Source organism: Motacilla alba, chromosome 6 (genome assembly GCF_015832195.1).
Source record: "Motacilla alba alba isolate MOTALB_02 chromosome 6, Motacilla_alba_V1.0_pri, whole genome shotgun sequence".
Taxonomy (NCBI): domain Eukaryota; kingdom Metazoa; phylum Chordata; class Aves; order Passeriformes; family Motacillidae; genus Motacilla; species Motacilla alba.
The window spans coordinates 16,517,549-16,541,684 of NC_052021.1; the positions used below are offsets into that span (position 1 = coordinate 16,517,549).

The following is a 24,136-nucleotide window of genomic DNA, read 5'->3' on the forward strand; positions in this document are numbered from 1 at the left end:
AAGATACAAATTTTCTTTTGTGAACTTACCAGAATTATTTTTTTAAGCACTCTAGAAGATAATAGATATTGATTATTCTTTTTTTCCTGCAGCATAGGGAATGGATGAAGCTAGTGCACTGCAAGAATCTAACTGGTCATAACTCAGAGGTATAGTGGAGAGCATTTGAAGACAGCCTGCTCAAATCTTCTGTCAATTTTATTTGGCTTCTGCTCTCTACTGCTGCTCATTTTGATTTGCTAAGTATAAAGCAGAGCACATACTGGAAAGTATATATAAAAGATGTTATAAACAGTTTTCCCCATCTGCAATTCATGGTCTAGTAAATAATCTATACTTGTCCTTTTTGTGTTAGTCTAACATAACCCCCCCTAGTATATAAAGAAGGGGACCATGTAGGAGTCATCTGGAGAAGATGACATGAGCTGGCTAACAACATGCTACACGAAAGGGAAAGGCTATTACACTCTGTGGATGTCATGAGCCAAAAATTATTTACAAGAGTATAACACGCAATTTGGAAGTCACAACTGTTAACAGTTCTTTAGCTCTTTTAAATTCACCTAAGACTTCAGTTACCTTTTTAGAAAGCATAGCCAGTACTGAGTAGATAATATGAAAGCTAAATATATTCAAAATATTTTCTGTTCATTAAAAATCTAACAGATTCCATCTAACTCCATGAGGACTCTTCTACATTGATGCAAATCAGAAAATAATAACTTCTCCATTTAACAATGCAATGAAAATGCTGAAACATGAAAACTCTTTACCTCCTTGTCTAGCATAAAGGCTTCCTCCAAAATATCCATTCACTGGTGATGTTGCAGCATAAACAAATATAGCTGTACTAAGCATTGATCCTCTCCTGCAAGAAGGGATGTTTTTGGTAAATGACACAAAAAACCAAACATGATTAGAGAAAAAAAAAAAAAAAAAAACAAACCCCTGTATTTTTAGCAGAAGCAGTTATTTAATATTTTTATGTAATACAAATATTTAGAAGTGCTTAAACTGTAAAATCTGCATAAGAATGAGAACTGTTTGTATACAAGGCATTGGCCAAGTCTAATTCAATGTGGGAAAGAGAGTTTTGACATACTACACTCTTTCCTAACATGCATTTATTTTAACTGGAGTACAGACTCTCACCTCTGATAAACATACTCTGGCATTTGGATGTGTGTACTTTGTGCATAAACAACTATTTACATGATATCCATTAAGTGTAAGATTCAACTGCAGATAAAATGTCAAAAGGCCAGTATTAACAAAAATATACTAAGATTGTGAATAATGTTCCTGCCATCCCCCAGAAATTAACTTTTAACATCGAAAGTGCTCATCTGGCAGAAAATTAGATTTAGAAACTATAAATACTATAATGAAGTCACAAATCAGCATTAAGTAGTGCAATCAGAAGAGCTTAGTAATTTTTAAATGTCACCCCATTAAATGTTGGACTACTAATTTTGGCATAATTTTTCTGAAATTTTACGAGCAAAGCTAATTATTTTAAATCAAAGAAGCCATTGCCAAATACATTTTAAAAGATCATATCTAAGAATAGAAAGATATGTTATTCATTAATAGAATTGTTTCTCCACATCCCTCTGCTATTCTTCAACAGCAAACAGCAGTAAGTTTTCAGCTGACTTACTGTACTTTCTTCAAATTAGTTGCTCTGAGAGATTCTAGTTACTGCCATTTTGGGTTTTGAGGAACCTTTCCTGGATGCCTGCTGTACTCAAAGAAGCACTCTTTAGCACTTAAGCTTCTATGACAGCATGAGCAAAGCAAATATACCTGCTGGTCATACACACTGAAGGACTGTTTTACCAATATTTCTTTTTAAAAAACTTCTGGTAACTTAAGACAATTTAGAAACACATGCAAAACCCCCAAGAGCAGGCACAGTCTGAAATGGCACTGCCACTGTGTAAATCCAGACTACCAGTAAAAACTCCAGACTAGGTGCTGTTTTCCTAAACATAAGAATTGTCTGCACCACATTTGGTCAAATGTTCCACTACACACCCAGAATTAAATTCACTTTAAAAGTGACAGAAAGGCCTACTGCAGTAAAAGACTAAGTGCACATATCTTTTCAAAAAATACTGTTTGCTACATTTTACAACTGACATGACTAACCTACAGGGCACGTACATTCTGAAATGGGTTAATTTTGTCCTCTGAAGGGCTGATATGATGCACAATTAAAAGTGTGTATGTATGCATGTCTATAAATATAACCATGAGACACAAGGAGGGGAATTACACCCCATGAAAAATGGAAATATGCCAAGATTCTGGCACTACAGAGCGGCTTTTTAAACACACCGGTAGAAGGTCACCGAACTGAAAAGCAGGAGTTCCCTCTAGCGGTACAATGGAAGTATTACAACTTGGTAAAATCAAATTACAGGCGATACAAATAAAAGTTTAGTCACTGCCTAAAACAAATCACTTGTAAAAAACCCAAAAAACCCAAACACAAGCCAAGAATTAATTCCCAAAACACAATCACTACAGAAGCAGATGAAGTCCACCCAGTAACCCAAAAATCTCAATCAAATTAAGAAGGAAGAAAACAGGTGAACTACAAGTAGTGTGTTCATTTTAAACTTGAGTATTATTTCTTTTTTTTTAATTGATTCTTTCCAGTCAGACCTATTTCTGGAGATTTTACACCAACACAGGCTGAGAACTATGTGTTCAAAAGACCTTAAAGATTTACATTTTCATTCCTAAGCAGAATTGTGGTAAGACTGACTTAATACTGACTTGGTCAGCAGAAAACAGAACTACTCACAACAGAGCACACTCTTATTTTAGTCTTCACAGGACATGGTGGGGAAATAGGGTCAGAAATAAACTAACATCTTGTTACTCCGGACGAAACCAGGAGTGAAATGTGTACCTCTGAATACATACAATTCCCATATTATCTACTAGTGATTCTGCAGAACAACAAACTAGTTTCAAAACAAGTAATTCAAAAAGCAAGCGCTAAAAGAGAAAATAAAAGGAGACCAACTAACATGATAACAGTAGGACAAAGTTTCATTACAAATTAAAAGAGCATTTCTTAATACTACATCTGATCTACAGATTATTACTAGAAACTCTCAAACACTTTTTTTCAGGCCAGTTAGAACAGTAATTTTTAAAATTATTTTGTTCACTTAAACATTTATATATGGAAGACATGGCACAATTATACTTACTCTGTGTATAAATCTTCTATCATTGCAACAATAATAACTATAAGAGACACAGCAAAAATTTGACAGCCAGAACCAATAAGCGATGAAAATATTAGAGGATGACTGGATGGTCTAAACACATCTCCATGGACCTGCTTCCACCCATACTCATCACCTAGATCTCTGTCCTGGGAACAACAACAACAAATTTTAAGTCTAGTCATGACAATTAAAGACAAACACACAAGCTACATAAAAACAGAAGGTCTGATTTAATAAAGCAACTTCAAGTGAAGTGTGTCTTCTCTTCTTTTGAATGCATCAAATCGAAAAGTTTACTTTTCAGATACATATGAAGACAACAACAAATTACCTGAAAGTATGACACAGTAAAATCTATCAGAATCCCTCCCTGTCCCTAAAGCCTCTGAGGTGCTTAGGAGTACATCAGGCTTCTACTACAAAGTCAGAATGGACCTAGTTAATCCTAAGGTTGGATATGAACATTAACACAGTGACTAGAGAGAGATTTTTGGGTCGCAACCTAGAAGCATGTTATAAAGAAAACCAGTAACACTTTCAAGACACACAAAAGGCATTTTCTGTCAAATTGAAGAAAGCCACTCAGAGCTGCTAACACAATGAATGTATGACAAGGAAACAATAAGCCTTAAAAAAAGAGTTTTTAAAGCATGGATGCAGGTCTTACCATATCATCCATTTCTTCCTCCTTGCTGTATCTTGCATAATCTTTTCGCAAAGTTCTCATTAATATCATAGACACCAGGCCAACCAGAAAGATCACCATCATAAAAGAATTGAAAATTGAAAACCAGTGAATCTACAAAATGAAAACACACCCATGAAATTTAGAACTGTAAATGTGTTTCAAATTGTTCCCATAAGGATAAATTGTTGCCTATAAGGACAGCTTGTCAGCATTAGCTAAGTAACAATAAACCATACTGTAAGTAACACTACATTTTCAGAGAGTGACACTAAAACTGGCCTGTGAAACACCACATATAAACCTTTTTATCAGCCAGCCTTGCTCAGGACCAAGTTATTACAACTTAGTTAAGCGGCAGCAAAGTTTGAACAACTGGCTGTGCATGCTCCCTCGGTAAGCAAAAGGCAACACGATGGACTCTGCCTTCCTAGAGAAGAGGTTCAAGATGAAAATGTGCAGCAGCATTATTTTTGCTCTCAAAAGCATGTACTTCTGGTTTTCACTGAGCTCCAAACAGAATGCAAAGTCTCTACTTTGAGAAAGTAGCAGAGCTCAGTACACTACCCTTAAGGAGATTACGACCACAGATTTAAACACAACTGATAGCGCCACAACTGATAACTGGTTTAGGCTAATGCTTTTTGCTCTGCATTTACTCCAGAAAGAAGTGTGCCTATGGCCAACTGCACTTATCCAGCTTGCACAGTTGCACAGTTGTGTCCCTGAGGATTCACTGCTTCTGGTCCCCTGAATGGATTTTCTTGAATTATACTGTATTTTCTGCAAGCTTGAAGCTTGCCTGCATATTTATTGAAGCACTCTAAAAAAACGGAGCCATCCTATTTTAGCAGCAACATTGCCACTAAAACAACAGTCAGACCTCCCTGTTTTACTGTCCCAGAACACCTGGAAAATCTGAAAATTCAAAGATGTAATCCAAAAATTGCATGACATCTAAACTAATGCAACCATTGTAAAGGGATGTATTGTAAGGCTGTCTTAGAAAAATACATACTCTGTGCTGAAAGAAAGATGGGTCAAGATACTTGTCAAATCGGTCTTCAAACTTCACATCTGATTTCTTCCATTTCACCTGAAGAGATAAATGTTTATATTTGAAAAGCTCCTTACAGTATTTTTAGCTATACTTACATGCAGAAACCCAGACTACATATTAAAAATCATCCACTTCAGATAGCTTCTTCAATATGAATGGGGTTTGGCAAAAAACAATGGAATGATGTTCTTAAAGACTGGCATCTACAGGTCAGGCATAGAATGAGTATCAGCCACCTCTCCTCATGGATCTAATCTTGTCCATGCTTATGTTTAAGAACAAGGAAGAATCAGTCTTGCACTACCTCAGTTCTCTCTGTCTCTGTGAGGTTAACCAAATATACAAATTTGTAGTTGTCAAATACAACAAACCTTTTCCATGATCACAGAATATATATAATGTATATATGCATATATATACACACACACATACACATAATTACTATGAATCTCGACACTTCAACTGCCAATAAATTACTCTGAAACCAACTGGAAAAGTATGTGATTATGGACAGGCTATCACACGGTAACAGCATATTACAGCTGTCAGTTCTCCAACAGCTGCAGAGAGGACTGCTTTTGATTTGAAATATGTAATTGCATTAATGAACTATATGGTGCCAATATGGTAGCACAAAGTATTTTTGTCAATTTTTACAAGACAGCACTTAAAAATTAAAATAAAAACAATTTTACAAACTAAATACAAGCCTACCTGAAAATCTTTTTCAAAAGCATGCCAAAATTATCAGGATTTTTAGTGATATTGAAACAAATACAGCCCCCTTGTACATACCTATTTTAAAATTCATGAGAAGGAACTACCCCTTCCAAAACCTGTTCTCTTATTGAGTATAGAAGAAAGCATATCCATGTAGATTGAACACCCCAATCACTCCCCACAGTCCTGAGACATGTTAAAAAACCCATGATGCCAGCACTACTCACTTTGAGGTTTGATATTAATGTTCCTCAATTCAAATTACAACTTTGTTCAAGATTACTAGGTTTCAAAATTGTTTCAAGCAGATACATTTCTCATTAGAGCACCTGCCACTATAAAGCACAGTTTAGAACAAAGCCACCAGTGACAATGTGTGAACTGAACACCACATACAGGGCAGCCCAGCAACTGTCCAGTGGTGCCAACACAATTTGATAGACAAGTCCTGAGCTTTGCCTGCTAAAAAGTCTTTTAAGGGAATAGCTTATGTTATTTTTATTACTGGCTGCTACTCAATGCTGTTCAACTTAAAATTTAGAGCAAATGGACTTCACAATGATGGTAGAATTTGAAATAGCAAATTCTGAAATTTCTACTATAAATTTTGCAGCAAAAATAGGGAAATTAGTGTAAATGTAATTCTAAAAAGCATCTACAAAATCCAGCTATCTGCATTTTAAACTATACAACTTATTCAGCACAAAAGAAATGGAATTGTGGCAAGAATATTCTCTGAAATAAAAGCCTATGCTGACATCCACTGCTAATGCATGGAAGAAAAGCAGGGCATTAAAAAATGGTTTCACTATACAAATGTGTTGAACATGACAAGTGAACCATCACTTGATTTAAGTAACATCAACTAAATAAAGAGTAAAACTGAAAAAATTAATTTATGTCAACCATCAAGCACTGTTTATTCATTACCTTTTATCACAGCAACTCAATATCATAGCAGAGAGCTTCAGAAAAAGAAACCTAAAACCTTATTAATCATGTTATATAAATAAGAAATTTCTACCGGAATTGCAAAACAAAGTAAATTTTGATATTAACTGCTTGCAAAGTACGAAGGGTTACAGTGGGTTCTTATCCTAGCTGAGAACCCAGTTCAAACCCATGATACAAACGTCAGAAGTCCAAACATGAAGACAATGTGTACCTACTCACAGGTCCTCTACACTTCTGCTCTCCATTCTTTCAGGGTATTTTCCTTTCCCACTAAAATACTTTTCTGCACATCACAGAAGGTCCAGTTTGTTTGGAGTACTTCAAAAATCACAATTTTACATTTGTTATTAACAAATCTATCAAGGTTTTTTATCAACCAAACAGAATAATTGAAGGAATGAAGATGCATCTTCCTCTAACACAGCCCAACATATAGTAGTATACAAGTACCTATTTTTCAGCTATTTCACCAAGTAGAATTTCTTATTACAGGTGCATCACCAAATTACTTACTGAATATGACATCTGGATTTTTGTGTTTGGTACCAATTTCACCTTTCCTTCACTGGTCAGATTGACGTCTACAATTCTATTTCCATTGAAACCAATTTCAAGTTTTTTGTAAGTCCAAAGGTAATAATCTTCTCCATTTTCATCTGCTTCTCCAACAATCCCTGCATAGAAAACAAGTGCAAGCATCTATTACAGGCATGCTTTTCAGATATTTTGCAATTACTTTTTAAAAACATGCATTACAAAGTTCTGCCAGCTAAAAAAGCAACATAAACAAAGAGGACACAGAAGACCATCCATATGCTCTTCTTTTCTCTAATATCTGGACTCCACTTTCAATCCACGGGTCTCTGAAAGAAGCATTTTGTAACAGCATTAAAAGAAAAAGCTTGCAGCTACAAACACTGCAGAAGACCCAATAACAGCGCCTCTATTTTTATTTGCAATTCTTACCAGATAAATAACTAGTTAAACAGAGATTCATTTTCCCTAACAGAACTTAGTCAAGACCTCTGTAATTTCCCATCCTCCATCTTTCTATTCACTCATTTTATTTCCTCGTAAGAATTTTACTTTTTCTCTGTAATCCTCATTAGTTTACTTCCCAACACATGCTTTTTGCTCTCGTTTGCACACAAGTTTCCAATGCTTGCCAAAAATGTGGTTTTATATTAGGAAGAAATTCTTTACTGAGAGAATGGTACAGGTTGCAGGTTGCCCAAGAGAAGTTGTGGCTGTACCATGATAAGCTTTACATTCTCTTCCAACTCAAACCATTTAAACTATTCTATAATTAAGTTCTTAATTTTCAGTAAGTTAGTGCAAAATGTCTCATCGACTACAGAAGAATTCCAGAGACTATGCTACACTGGGTGAAAACAGAAAAAGTTTAACAGTCAAAATGTTCCCAGGCTGTGTCACCTTTGATGTCAAGATCAAAGATCACATACAAAATGTACAAGATGGAAAGTCACAAAAAAACCAGCACTTAAGATACACAAGGCTGAGGGCAATGGGAGAACAAGTAGGTGAAGGATATGGAACAGGCTATCACAAAGCTCTAGATATATGAAGGGCCTCTGTGCATCATCTGTGTTTTTTAATTTTCTAGGTGGTATTTTTCTGTCAAGTTTTTTACTCATGCTCATATGTCACGATTGCCTTGTATATGCCATCTACACAACACATGTGCCAGTTTGTGCCTCCACCATATAGCCTGGCACCTGCCATGCCATCTGTTCCCATGGCAGTATCCAGAACCATGACAACATACACCTCTGAACTACTTAAAGGACATTCTGATCAATCACTCACTGAAGGAATGAACTAACACAGTGCTTCACATAGGGAATGTCCTGAAACAATCAAGCCTAGTCTCCCTCTCCACTGTAGGACAGCAATTCAGGAAAAAATATAAAATGGAGTAATTTTTTCTGAATGTACTTAGAAAGATCTTGTTGCCTTTTTCAGATTAGAAAATAGTGTAAACCTTCCAGGGCCCTTGAACAGCAGTTTGATGTCATTACCTTCAGTCATCAGCAGTTAAGAAAGGTTAATTTATGCCTAGTCTCTACTGAAAATAGAGTACTCCTTACAGGGCTTGAGGACTTCTAGGGCAAATTTTAAGAATTTGTGTTTGTGCATATGTCTGGTATCAGTAAGCCTTAGCAAGGTGGAAAATCATAAAGAACACAAAGGATGAACTTAACTAAAGTTTGCCAGGAGACAGGAGGAGTGCCATGAATGCATCTGGATGAGCCCAGGGAAGTGAATGGTCTGCTTTAAGAACAGAATTAAAGAGAAGTTGCCTACAATTCTCAGCAAACTTTAGCACCATCTGAATCTTTTTCTTTTACACTCTTCACAGAGAACTTTATTTTGGTAGCACTGAAAAAGGATTCCAGCCATCTACATTTAAGGAACAAAATTTTGCTTTAATTCAGCGACAAGATGTGAAGCAACAATGAAAAAACCCAGGATATTGAGTCATACAGTATATACAATACCTGCTGGCCAGTAAGGGTCTCAAGATAGCTAATCCAAATAAAGTGGATCAACATGACAGCCTTCACACAATGACAAAAAAAGTAATTCAGCACAAGCTATTTTTAATGCAAGCCGAGGGTAACCAGTTCTGGACACGATCCTCATGAAACCAAAAAAACCCTTCCCAGTATTCAGAGTATTTCAGAGATGCCATCATAACTACTTCTGTTCTTACACCCACGTATCTTAAATAGTCCTAACGGTTTCCTTTATTATAATTACTGAAATTTAGTACCTATTTAGAATTAGCTACAGCTGTGCAACAACTATCAACTATCAACTAACTACTTGCTTTCTTCAGTGTCTCTACCTGCCACGGCATTATATGGTACTAGACAAGTCTACACAACACAAAGGCACCAGCAAGCTGGCAGAGTAGCATGTGTACAGCATCATTCATGCCATATTCATAACAGAAATACTAAAATAAAATTAGCAGCAAGTCTCAGTGCTTTATGTTTTAAGCAGCACTCAGAGCCTGAAACGTTTCTGTTGCTGAACAGAGACCCAGGCAAACCAAAATTATTGCAGATAAGCTATATGCCCAGTTTGCAGATAAACTCTTCTGATTGGTTCAGGTGCATCCACTCCTTTCTCAGCCCCCCACCAAGAACTCATTTAATTTTTTTAATAACAGTCAGGCTAATATTGACCAATCTGCAGTCCTGCTATTTTCACCTAACCTGCAGGAGACACAGACCAAAACTGTCAGCACCACTTGCTTTCACACCTGATGTCAGATTATATCCTTATATAATAGTACCAGTACTTATGATCCTGCAGTCCCCATTATGTAGCACAGCTTGAGATCCTGCTTCCAAACTATCAAAAGCAGTTTCTTAATATCTTAGAAAGATGATACCTATATTCTACATGTTTTCTAGCTGACTTCTTGTGCTTAAAAAGCATACTACTGGGAAACATTAAAAACACTGGAATCACAGGAAACCAGATTTTTTAGCTGAGAGCATAAAATTTGTCATGTATAGAAGATTTAGTAGGTATGTTTGTTCTTTGGCATTTTAGGTGATAGAACATGACCAGAAAAATAAATCCTAAAAAAGAAAGCCTCCAAGACTTGTTAGCCACATAGGATTCCAAAGAAGTCAGCTTGGCATCCATCATCCCTGGGCAATTCAAAACCTACATACCTGCCACTAGTTGAGAAAAAGAATTCATTGGTCTTTTGCTGAAAGGCCAAAGCCATAAAAAATACCGTAGCAACAAGTGTCACTCATGCATGCTTTTAAAGAGCCTACCAGCAATTGCACAAGCAGTACAGTAAAGGTCACACAGAGTGATTCAGGTCTACTCCAAGCCTGGCTACAGAGCCATTACACACAATAAACAAATCAGCGGAAAAGAACAAAATCAATACTTAAGTACTTCTCTTCAGGCACTATAATGGTATCTCTTAAAAACAGACACATTAAAACAAAAAAACCCAGACCTTCCCGATTACCAGATAAATAATAAATAAATAAAGTGTTAATATTTCTGCCATGTTCATCAGACAGATATTTTCTAAAACCAGTTAAAATAAGAAAGAGCTAAAAAGCACCCTTTGTCAAAATGAATTAATGATGGATACCATTATTCATACCAGCTATCAATGAACTTTTCTTGCATGACTTGAACTGCATTTCTGTAGGTGCTGTGGGACTTGGTTTAGTTTGGGCAGGTTTACCTCTTTCACTGAACACAGGCAACAAAGACCTTATGGCTGTTTTTCATTTCCTTTCAGTTTATATCTACAACAGGGAGATTAGGCCTTGGAGAGTTTGGTTGATTGCTATCAGTGCATGGTGCAGTCTGCAGAGCACTCTTTACTAGGTATGTGATCACAGGTTATGAGGGAGCAACAAAACACAGAGACCTTAAGAGACAATGGCAATAAACATACACGCATTTTTATTCAAGACACAAGCACTTCTAAACCCAGATAAATAATACTCAGCAAGAGAAATTCTGAGAACTTAAAAGAATAAGTAAAATAAAACTCCATATAAACAAAGACAACAAAGCAACACTGTTAACAGCCACTAAATTACCACAAAATTAAACAAAACAGTTTTTGTATGAGTAATAAAGAAAGGTAGCAAAATAAGGTTTCAACTCTCAAATAAGCTTGTTATTCATGATCACAATAACATGGACCTTACAAGTAACCTACCCAATTACCACTTACTTGAACATTTGAACAAATTTAAACCTAAGAACTTACTGTTATTAAATCAGGGCTTCAGAAACAGAACAGCTTTTCACTGTTTTTGTATTTCACCAGTACAGCCATCCTACTGTTCTTTCAATGCAATAAGCCTTCAACTTATTTCACACAGAATTTATTATGTTGGAAAAGACCACTGAGATCACTGAGTCTAACCTATGACCCAACATCATCTTACCAACTAGACCATGGCACTGAGCAACACATCCAGTCCTTCCTTAGACACTTCCAGGGATGGTGACTCCATCACCTCCCCAGGCAGCCCATTCCAAAGTCTAATCACCCCTTCTGTGAAGAAATGCTTCCTAATGCTCAACCTAACCCTCCCTCCGATGGTACAGCTTAAGATTATGTCCTCTGTTACTTTACTTCATATTCTTGTGAATTTGACTTGCATGTAAGTTTCTTGTGAAATTCTTGTAACAAAGCTTAGTCATTAAATGACTCCATGAAACCCACCAGTACAGGACTTGAGTAGGTGCAATCCAGTCATCAATGCATAATATCACTCACCCCATATTGGCAAGTCATCAATATACATCTGGTACCAATAGTGATTTTTGATAGCATACACAAATGCATCTCTTCTTCCCTTGTCCAAGTCAACTTCACAGTAAGTGGTCTGCATCACATCATCTGCAAAAAATTAAAGAACAGTTGAAGATTTATTAATGAGCTGGCTCAAAGTGAAGGCAAATCAAGTGGAAGAATGGACAGAGCTGAAGTCTCCAAGCCCTCTTGGGTATCCTCAAGTAGATAAAAATAAAGGACATTTTAAAAGGAACCATTAAAGCAAATGCATGATTATATTCAGAAATCTACATTTCTGCATGCAGAGGCTTCCCACATACTGGACAAGGAAAGGTTTCACAGTATCCTTTTGCTGCTTCACCCACACTAAATTAAGGTACAAAAGCTGATGGCAGATTCACCTGAATAGAGAATTTAATCTCTTTAACTTTAACAAGAGGTATGAAATTATTAACAAATACATAAAACTGTTTACAACATTATCTCTGTTTTAGTATAATCAGCTTCACTTGACTAGCAATAATGTTTGTAAAAAAACCTAAAACTGTTTAAAGTTCTCAGCAGTTTTGAAGAAACCACCCTAAGGAAGAAACAAAGCAATCAAAGACAGAGAAAAAAAGGAGAGAAGACAAAAATAGGAATAATGAAAAGAACACACAAGAGGCTGCATTTGGAAATAAAATTAATCCACCTCTTTCACCCAGAAAGTTATTCTTACCCATCTACAATTCCTAAGTTATACTGTTAGCAGCCATTCTTTTACATCTCAGTTTCCTTCCCTAATGTCTCCTTCTCAAGTGAAGAAAGATGAAAGGCCTCATGTAATTTACAAGACTTCAGACAGCAATGGAGACAAGCTTCCTCACCTACATCTTAGTAATTGTATTCATGCTACAAATAGTGAAACGCAGTAAAAGTAAAGAATTCCATCTTCTCTTTTTGTCATCACTGGAATTGAGGACCCATTTTAGTAGACAAAATTAATTCCTGCCCTAAGTACAGCTCTAATTTGTATCAAAATTCAGCTTACTTTCTTCGATACGCTAACTACAATATAAAGCCTAAAAGGAAAATCAAATCACCTGCACAGAAAAAGTGCAGGCAAGCAGAATATTTCTAACACAAACAATAATTTCTCTGATAACAACAAAAGTCAAAATATGCCAAGTACATCTGGTCAACAAAACTTCTTTTCTGGAGTAAAAAAGAGAGTAACTAAACCATTCAAGCCAACAAATGTACCAAGAAGCCCTTCAGTGCCTGTACTGGTACATTTAAGAGAAGGAAGCCGTTAAAGTTGCCATCCCAGCTGAAACAAACATACATATTCAAGTTTGCACTTATGCCTCTACTGAGCTGGATCCTGTATTTTTGAGACTGTGTTTCCCCCCTACCTGCAAAATGCCTCTCCTTGGCACTTTTTCATTTTAATATATATTTTTAATTGTCTTGACATTAATTAAATGGGGGAAAAAAAGCTAACACACAAACCCCAGAATCATCATTTTCTCGATTTGTTGCTAAGTAGGGATTCTTTCCAAAATATTTGGCACTTCACTGTCATACTATGTTCCAAATAAAGGATAACACCTTTCTAATACTACATTTTTTGACTCAAAGGATTGTTGCACAATCAGATCAAATGAAAATAAGCCATGAATTAAAATGCAGCTGGAAGAGAAACTGATAGAGGCTGTTGAAAAAAAGCATTTCCCAGGGCTGAAGCATGAAGCCTGTTTTGAGAAGTATTATGGGGGCCAGGCTGGCTTTAGGTGACTCTCTGGTTCCCAGCAGTACCAGCACAGGTAGGTTAGACTGCAAGCTACCCTAAATTACTCCATAGCCTTTCAGACTGTGGAATTTGCCACTTGTTTGTTTGTTTTACCAACTGAAATGAGCTATTCCGCATATAATGCTTTCGGATATAAACAGTGAGGTTTGCTGCTATTAAAAAACAAAAAGACTTTTTAAAAATCATTTATCATCAAATATCATTTGAAGTGAAACGACTGCACTGACACAAGGCTGCAGATAGTAGTGTGCCACAAAAAAAACCTGCCTTCACTCATTTTTGCACATCTTATTCCCAGCATTCAGAATACCAGAAGACATCACAGAGACAGTATGATCACATCTGGATTAACCGTGTTACAAGTTGCTCCAGGGCACACACACAAAACCCCAGCGGACTCATGAGAAACAATCTCACTCAATTCTTGCAAAACACAAACATGACATTACATATGGAGTATGATGTCAGCCATAGTGCACAGCACAGTTTCCTCTCACCTCCCTGTAAAACAAGGGAAGAAAGACAAGTGCTCCTTTTTCCAGCCACTGACAGCTGAAGCTGTCTTTCAGTTACAGGACAGGATCAGGTAGTCAAGCTTAAATCCACTGTTAAATGATTAAACGAAAGAATCTTAGAACAGCATTTGGTGGCTGGGGAACCTGATGTCTATTTCATTAAAGCTTTACCAGATCTAAGGTTTTGCACATGTTAGAGAATTCTTATCAAAGTTATGGTTGGATGTGTATCCAAGAGTAGAGTGAAGTTAAAGGTAGGTTTTATGGCTCTGCATCAGGGATGTGAAAGAAGTAATATCTGCTATGCAATAAAGCTTCAGGAATGTCAGTAGCACATTTAGGAAAATTTTTTAAAGCATGACTCATTAGAAAAGCAAGTGTGCTTAGCCAGATTTCAAATTTACTATGAACAGTCAGATCAATGGGGTTTTATCCAAACATGTGAACCATATAAAACCTCATTATATCTAACAACACTAAATGTCATCCTTCTAGAGATGTTGCAGTAGAAGGTTTGGGTGAAGAACTTTCCATTAGAAATATGGTCATTTAGTAACATTTCTGAAGAAGTACAAAATGCAATTTTGTTAAATCATCCTTTTCCTCTTTAAATTCATTTTCTCTAATGGGACTGTATGGTGGTATCAAAAATAGATTTTCAAATTGAAGTTATTATGATACCAATAATATATATCAATACATTTAATAATTTACTAGGTCTCAGGTGTAACACAGGATGTCACTTAAACACTTGAGTAAAGAACTTGACACATTAATTAAAAAGCATTATTATCCTAGATTTAGCTTGACAAGATAATTAAGCCAACCGAAAACTCAGAAGTTATATTACAATATGAGTGCATGTTAATAATTCATTTCTTCCTTCACACAGGTGTTTATACAGATTTGAGACCTGTGATGTCAGAACAACATTGTTCATATTGTAACAAAAGGTAAATCCAACTATCTTGTATAATTGCATGTATCCTTTCATATGCCACAGTTAATACAACAAGAAACACTACTTCATGGAGGCTTGAACACTGTAGATTTGCCCCACCAGTCACCACCCATGTGAGTTCAAGTGGAAGAAACCTTCACTCTCAGAAGGGCACATTACTGCAGAACCATGATATTTTAATTCTAGTTCAAAAAATACAGGCAATGCCTACTGATTCAACTGCCAGTTTTACTTACACAGTTTAGGACTTCAGCCAGTAACAGCTGTAGCCTAAACAATTCTTTGAAGATGATGAACAACATGCAGCTTCACACTCACCTGCTACTGCTGCCCAAACAATGTTGAGAAGGGAATTATTTTTTTCTTGCAGAAGCTAATTTATTAGAACAATTCTATTTCCCTTTTACTAACTTTAGAGGATAAAAACCTAAAAGTATGAAGTTCAAATCTAATTTTGTAAACTCATACAATACTTTAAAGAGAAAGAAATGCCTGCAACTGTTAATCTTGTCTTAATGCCAAAGGCACACAAAGAAAAGCACAGATGCCTGTTAACTCAGAACTTAGATATGATCCACATATTCATGAAGAAAATCTGTGTGAGTTGATCACTTATTATCTTAATTATTTCAGCTGCAGATTTTAGATACTCAACACTCCTTCAAGCTGTATCTTTTACTTAAGAACACATGAATCTATTGGTACCAACCAAGCCTCTATCTGTTTACAAAAAGAAAAAGGAAAACAAAAACCAACCAAAAAACCAAACCACCACAAAAACACCAACACCCCTGTTTCAATTTAATTGCAGCAACTTCTGGAACACTGATGCAGAGTTGAAGCTGGTATCAATCACACTGAAAGGAAACTTATCCATTACAAAAATATTATTGCAATTTCACTGATACAATCAAGTTACAAGGGAAGGGAAAAAAAAGTGAACACCCCTTCTGCACAGAACAAGGTCTACCACTAAATATCACCAAAAAACTGAGCTACCATCCCATTTCAACAATCTAACTGAAAAGGAATTCTTTATAGAAATGCTAAACTTTAGGGACTGGTCTATGAAATTCAAATTTTACAATACATAAATTGGATTCAAATTGTACTGGGTTTATGACAACTTTTAAGCCTCTAAAAAAATGAATTTAAATATTGCAATCCTCTGCTCTATTTCTTTCTTTTTAAAACCTGTGTAGCAAGGGGATTTGAATTACACAAATTTTACATAATTTCATATTAAATACTAATTTAATACTAAATAATTACTATTACAACTAATATATACTTGTTACTTTGAAATGTGGAAAAAATTGTATTTTAATACTTTTAACAGCAGATTAATGATAGTAAAATAGAGTTGACTCCCATTCAGTTTCACTTCATGGACCACTGCTAGAAATACTAGAACAGCTCCTGATGCAGAAGCTGCTGGAAAACAGCTAACAGCAAAGAGACTATTGTCTCCATCTTTTAACCAGAGGACACAGACTGCAAGAGAAAAAACTAGAAGTGCACATATACAGCTTCACACATCATCTACACATACTCAGTAATCAACCAGCTAGCATGTACCATCTGCTTTATTGAAAACATCTGACCTGCAGCCACTTTTGTTGGGAGTTCAATTCACTGCAGGTTCAACAAGGATCATCAATCTACTTAACTCCAAGGTGTTAATAACAAGAATAAAATTTTTTAGAATTCTGTGCATTGGCTACACCATAGCAGTAAACATCAACTCACAAACCTTCTAGTCTTTTCAAACTGGTGCTGCACCTATAGAGTGCACTTGTCACAGGAATAAAAGAATCTCTTTCTAAAGTTGGGGTACTTAAGGGCAGTAAAAATTACACATCGAACTGGCTGTACAAACAAACATTTACCATATTCTGATAAAAGAAACTTCATTAATCTTCACCAATGCATTGAATTGCTGCCAGTTGCCTTCACTGTCCTTTCCATTTTGTGTTTCTGAGGACATTCTATGAGATTGGACAAGAAAACTATTTCTCCCACATTGAGTAAAATTTTCAGCACACTACAACTGTTACAAACCAGTAGTAGGACTGTTTCCCAGTGTTTGTACAGGTACTCTTTCTTTCTTAAAAGAAAATATTCAAACTCCTTAAGTGTGGCAATGCTATCCTCTATGCAAATTATAAAATTATGAAGAATTTAAGGTGTTAACAAACTTTGTAAAAATCTTTTATTCAACTTATCCTACTGCTAGCAAAAACATAATTAGCTCTTTTATTTTGCAGATGTCCAGTTTTGGATAAAACTTTAGCAGCTTACAGAAACTAAATCCCATCTGACTGTAAATGCTCAGACAAGAGATACTATGCTCAAGTTCTCCATCCAGTTAAGCAATAGTGATGAAATGCAGTGTTCTGGAAAAAAAGATACACAGAAAAAGAAATTTAATTAAATTAATAAATGTTAAAATTCAAGAGGCAAAAAGAATCTGTTACTATTTGAAGTTCTGCAACTACTGGCTACAGATATCTGAAAGGACACACAGAGAAATTATGCAATAAAAGATTCAGGCCTTCATACCAAAAAATATATTTGCAAAAGAAGTTAAATGTCTTCTCTGGAACAGTATGGCAAGATGGTGAGGACAGGGAACAACAGGAAGAAAAACCCCAAACCAGCTTCATCCTGCTCCAGCCTGACTGGCATAAGACGAGTTAGAGACAGCACTATAAAGGTACTTGTCAAAGTTATTTTAAACTAGACAGTAATCGAAGGATCCAATTATCAACTTTGTGTTAAGGTGGAACTTTGATATATTGAGCCCTTGCTACTCCTTTGCAATTGCAGTGAGTCTACAAGTATTCATCATCACAGGAAAAAAATTACATCTTCAGAATTGGTAATTCCAGAATATCAGTTCCAGTAAATTATCAAACATTCATATGCAGAAAACTCAGTTTTACTTTGTAAAATGATATCAGCTACTTCAGAAGCAATATCTGCTGCAAGGGCACATAGACAGAAACTTCACTGCAAACTCAAAAGCCAGTGGTAGTACCAATCAACCATACAAAATACACTCAGCTCCTAGCAGCAAGAAAATTTCATTAGCAGATCAAGTCTGAAGAGTTTGTTTATTTTTTAAAGTGACTAAATGCACTTTGAACCACTTACCTTTAAATTTGATGTCAAGCCCACTGAATTCCAACTCAACTCCTTGAAGTGCTTCCCCTAGGGTTTCGTGGTAATGGCCGATGCTTTTTTTTGATCCCACACAGAAGGGGAGAGAGAAGTACTTGTACGTTTCTTGGCGATTGTGGTAGGGTCCTACAGTATTCATCCATAGAACAACTTCCTCTTTATCTTGGTACTGAAAGACAAAGTTATTGAGTTAGATGAGAAGCCCAGCAGAATAAAAATGTTCAAGAAGCTCTTATTCATATTAACTAGCATGGTGGGATTGCTCAATCACAGGCAACAGCCACATTTAAAGACAGCTGAGCATTTTTGGTTTTGCATGACAGGGACTCTAAGATAAAATTTCAGTCTGCTCCCACAGGAAAAAAAAGCCAAGTTGATCATACAGTTTCTTATAGCCTATCAGTGAAGTATCAGATGAGGGGGATTTAAGAAAGATGTAGAAGATACAGCAAGCAGGAGTCTTGAAAATAAATAAGCTTTTACTAATTTTGTAAAAACACAGATCAGTTAAAAGCAAAACTCTGCTTATCTCAACTGAAATAAAGGAAACACCAAATTAATGTCTTGTTAAACAAGATCTTAGCAAAGTAGTCAGGCAATCTACCCATACTGTCAGATATTTTGTATTTTCCTAAAATGCAGCTCCCTTTCTTTTTAGAAAGGGTATAAACTGCATTCAAAATTCCCAGAAGAGCATAATGCCTCACAGGAAGCACTAAAATTAAACTGTTGCGTACCTACAGTAGCCAAGAGCCAAAGTCAGACAGAAGAACTGCATTTTGATGCATTTCCAACATTCCCACAGTGAAAAAACAGAACAGCAAGAAGTCTGGTGGCTGCCATGAAATTCTCTCTGGGAACATTCACTCTTCACTTTCCACAGCTACTGTCAGCCAGGAAAACACATCCCTTGTCTAGGAGCCAGTAATTTTTTTCAAGCTCTTATTACTTCTGAACAACAACAAAAAGTCCTTAGAAGTCATTAATCTATCAGTATTCAAATACTGGACAAATTCAGGAAAATTAAATGATCTGAAATAATAATTTGCCTTTTATCTGTATGCTTCTGGATGAGGTATCAGATTTGCTGATTACTACATAAAGTCTCTCAGGCAACACTACTTCACCTATAATTTCAATAGAATAAGAGGGACAGGGACAGCAAAAGAACTTCTAAGGCAGGAAAAAACCCTACTGATAATTATTTACACATAAAAGCAAATCACTATACAGGTCCTGAATTTTTTTAGGTACAGAAGTATGAAGTACTATTATAAGACCAAAACACAGACACAGAACACCTTGGAGAAGAAAAGAAAACAAAATATTAATTAGACGTAACTACTATGTAGTGCACAGCTGAAATACTGAATACAGTTCTGTATCTCCCTTTTTAACAAACCAACAAAGGTTCTTCAACTCTATTATATTCTGAACAACCACGGTCATACCAAGAGGTCAATGCAGAAATGAAATGAAAAAAAAAAATTCAGATTAAGTTTTTAAAAGTTAAACTTAAGGATTTAAACAAACATGCTTCGGAAAATAATTTAATCCCTTTAAACTAACACACCATCTCAATTAAAGGCTCATCTTTTTTGTTTACAAAGACGTACAAAGGTCATTCCAGCCTCTTATGTGAGTGATTTCCAACAAGAAACTTAAAATATCTTACTAATTTCATTCTGAGCTGCAGGAGAGACCAAACACTTATTGGTTTCACAAACCTGCCCCTTTGCAGAGCACACACTTCAGAGCATTTCTAACGGGTAAAGAATGTCAAAGAAGCATCAAATAAAAAGTAAACAACAGGAGAAAATAAGAGAAAGTAGACATTCCTCCTCTCCACCAACAACCAGAAAGGTTATACCAGTGCAGCACAGTTGTCCAAAGAAAGTTGGGAAAGATAACAGAAAAAGAAAGCAAAATCCCAGTTCAAATCCCCTCAGAGCAGAAGCAGACAGTGGAGTCTGCACTTTGAATCCGGCTCTAGCTCTTGCCAAGAGAGCACGGGACAAGATGGTCCATATCTCTTCCTAGCCTGTTATTTCTATCATGTCTTCTCTTTCTTCCTCTAACAGCTGCAGAACATATTTCCAGCCCCTTTTCAAAATGGTCTTTACTTGTCAAGAGCCCATTTTAGCACTATTTGTACCAAACAGCTTACATGTGAGCTGACCTATGTCTCCATTTAACCTTCAGGAATAGAATATGACAACATCCTTAGGTCTGTCAGCTCATCTTTGACTGCCTGAATAAAGAAAGCACTGACCACTGCCTTTCTCAGCTGTTCATATCTGACACGCTTCATACTGAGCTGGGACCTCCACATTTTTGGAACTCACGACAGACAAGGCAGAAACCAACAGATTTAGAACATAACATGCAAAATCTTGCTATGTTTTCTGATCTACCAATGTAACTAAATAGTAATTACAACACCTGCAATAACAAATCTGGTCTTTGCTTATCTCTTATCTGCATGGGGCTTAGTCCTTCTTCAGGGCCTACAAGTTTTTCCCACAATGACTCCAAGATGCCATCAACCTACTCTAGAGAGAAAAGGGGCTACATCAAACAGATGCAAAAAATTCAGTCTGCATTTATTACTTCCTCCTTTCTCACAACCACCCCAGAACAGCACGAGATAAATCTTTTCAAGATTGCTACATAAATAAACACAACACCTCAGCCAGCCCAGGCTACACTGCACTCACACAGTCCCTAGGCACAGCCATCTGCATCCATCAGGGGCTCCTGGTGACCTCCTCAAATTAAGAGCATTGTAGTAACCAAAACAACTTAAAACACCTTCAGCTTAAATTCGAGGGTGGTGCCTAGCAGAAACTGAAGGACATTTTCTTCTCTCTCCATTTGTTGGGTTTTGCTCACTGTCAATTATAAGGGTGAGCTTTCACATTTAAATATATTTCTCTGACATATCTTATCCTTCCACTCTTAGCCTAGTGGTAGGGTAACTTGGTGGCAAGAACACAGTGCTATTAAAGAGTTCAAGTGTGGTGGTTTGATGGTGGGCTTTCTGTCTGGTTTCTTTTCTGTTCTGCTTCATTAGGGCCTTCATAATATCAAAAAGTCCACAATAAATAAGAGTGCCAACACAAAGGAAAACTTATTTAGGCAAGACAAAGCACTAGAACATTTTGTAGGAGATTGTACTGTCACCTCTTCATGAGGGCTGCTAAGTTTTGAGAAGGCTTACATATAACACACCTTTCAGCAAAAAGGTCATGCTGTGAGAGAGAGAACATAAAGTAAGCCAAGATGAACATAGTAAATGACAAGGCAAAGAAGGTCAACAAATAAGATGCAATCTGTACTCTAGTGTATCTCAGCAAGCTCTTCTGGTTTTGGTTCATATGAAGGGATAATATACTGCACTAAGCTCAGAGATCCCAATTATATTCACAGACATTTAACAACTTGGTCACAGTGCCACAACTCACATAGTTCAGTACTTCCACATGTGAGAGAAGGCTACAAAACAAAATTTTATTTGTGTTTCACTTACTGTAATTTATGAAAAAAGTCTGTAAGCTTTGCATATTTTCCTGCACTATGCTTAATACCAGCTCAGTAATTTCTGTAGCTATATGGAATATATAATGACATATTTACAGATGCAGCCTGAAAAGTCTCAGCACCGACACCAGGTACCTACCATACAGGCGTTAAACTAAGAGAGACAAACCTTCAGAAACTTTTTTCTGTAATTGCCAGCCAGGTGGTGGAGAACCAAGCTGCATCTCAAACGCAACTACGTATCATCTACAACCCTCTTCACAGCTGAGGACATCTGTTCCAAAGCAGCACAATATGGTCACGCTGCCTGTTCAGAGCACTGGGCTGCAGGGATGTGCCTGTGCAAGCTAAAATCACATCCAGCCCATCTACAGTTCTTCCTTGTTGCCGGCATTGATGGGTCACTCTAGCTCCCTGCAGAACACTAAACTGGCAGGAAGCTTGTGTGGTCTGACACAGCCAGGAGTGCTTCTCTTCAATGTAATACAACTAGTGAAAAACTGGGGGTGTGCACCACTTTGAGGCTTAATATAAAGACAATTTCCATACATCTATACAGTTTAGAAACTGTTCAAGTATAGCAATACTGCCTTCAGTACACCACATGCATCTTTCTTTCCTGTTACCCAACAAGGCGCTCATGGTGTGGAAAGCAACTTTATGTTCTCTTTGCTCAACTGCACAAATCAGCATGCTAACCCTAAAAACAGACTATTTATTCTACAAAACAATTAAGGCCAGATTAAGTCAGTTACAAAAGGTTGCAGAAAAAGATACGAGACTGTTGCTGATATTCTTCTTTAAACCAGGAAAACATTTTGCAAAAAAATGATGGGAGACAAAAAGAGGATTACAAGTGCCTAACTTCATGTGATGACTCAGCAAAATAAATTCAAATCAAGACAGTTTCTTTCAGAAAATATGTGATTTTACTTCTTTCCTCGAACAGAAGTCTGGAATGATGTGTTCTACAATGCACATCTTTCAGGGGGAAAAAAGAACCAACACGATTTGTTACTGGCAAAGCAAAGATGTAGAAGCAAGACAAGAAATACAGGAGGCAGCAGGCAGGACTCACCTGGTAAGTAATATCCCAGGCTTGCAGTGCTCAGCATCTTACAGATACTCCATCTATCGAGCACTGTGATAATCCTCAATGTCTGCAGCTCACATCCACACCCTATTAAACTGTGCATTTCAGCCTCATGCTCGCCTTTGGGCAAAGTAGGCTATTTCCAGTAACACTTCTTTATTTCTCTCTGAATTTTAGGCCTCGCCAAGATGTGTCTAGAACTGTACCAGTGGCACAGGCTGAACTTCTGTACATGCAGTACTTTTACTGTTACACTTCCTAGATGCACGAGATTGCTCAGGCACACCACGTCCTGCTTCCGTAACATTTATTTCACCTCCTCAAAATGGAAACACAACTTCAAAGAGGAATGAGGCCGCTCATCTGCGCACAACTTACCATGCAAATAAGTATTTTACATGAACTGAAATGTTTTCCACAGTGCTTCTCTAACTGACAATTTTCAGATACTATACAAAGTTCCTAATTTTACATACTAATTTTAAATAAGCCTTACATGCTCAGGGTTTTAACGTATTTGATCAGGGTATAAGTCAAGCAAAAATGCTTTTCTCGATCATATTAAATCAGGAATTTTGCTATACAATATAGGCTGGGTTTTGTTTATTTTTCAATGTTTTTAACGTATTTCTATTCTTACAGAGCACAGACAATTAAACTGAAGCAACATTAAAATTAAAATGCTACCTACTCTCTAGACCATTCTCCTGCAACAAAAACCACAGGATATTTAAGAGTGTTTTATGGTTTGTCTATTACATCATCAATTCCAACAAGTCTAGCAACAGAAGATGTGAAAGCAAAGGCCAGGCAGGAGACCCCAGCCCTATTTCTGCAGGATCAGTATACATTGTGATAAGGCCACCAGCACCCCATCGATACTATCGCTTCCACAAATAAAAGGACAACTGTCAAAAAATGTTGCAATTGTTACAATACAGGCAATGAGCAAGTATATTACAGGCTCTGAAGCATGAAAACAAGTTAAAGAATCACCAGACAAGTTTTCAGTTAGTTCCTGATAAACTGTTCTGTCATGGTCTGAAGTTACGCTGCTGTACTGTCTTT

General features: G+C 36.6%; 1 protein-coding gene across 1 annotated transcript in view; it reads right to left on the reverse strand.

The window, feature by feature from the left end:
• Nucleotides 1-24,136, reverse strand: part of TM9SF3 (transmembrane 9 superfamily member 3) — a 43,427-nt gene that overhangs the window by 16,723 nt on the left and 2,568 nt on the right. Inside the window, exons 2-8 of the mRNA XM_038140056.1 lie at nucleotides 18,409-18,604; nucleotides 11,967-12,089; nucleotides 7,181-7,341; nucleotides 4,952-5,029; nucleotides 3,916-4,047; nucleotides 3,228-3,394; nucleotides 774-868 (exon numbers count right to left, since the gene is read on the reverse strand). Coding sequence (XP_037995984.1) covers nucleotides 774-868; nucleotides 3,228-3,394; nucleotides 3,916-4,047; nucleotides 4,952-5,029; nucleotides 7,181-7,341; nucleotides 11,967-12,089; nucleotides 18,409-18,604 — 952 coding nt within the window. The remainder of the gene's footprint in view (nucleotides 1-773; nucleotides 869-3,227; nucleotides 3,395-3,915; nucleotides 4,048-4,951; nucleotides 5,030-7,180; nucleotides 7,342-11,966; nucleotides 12,090-18,408; nucleotides 18,605-24,136) is intronic.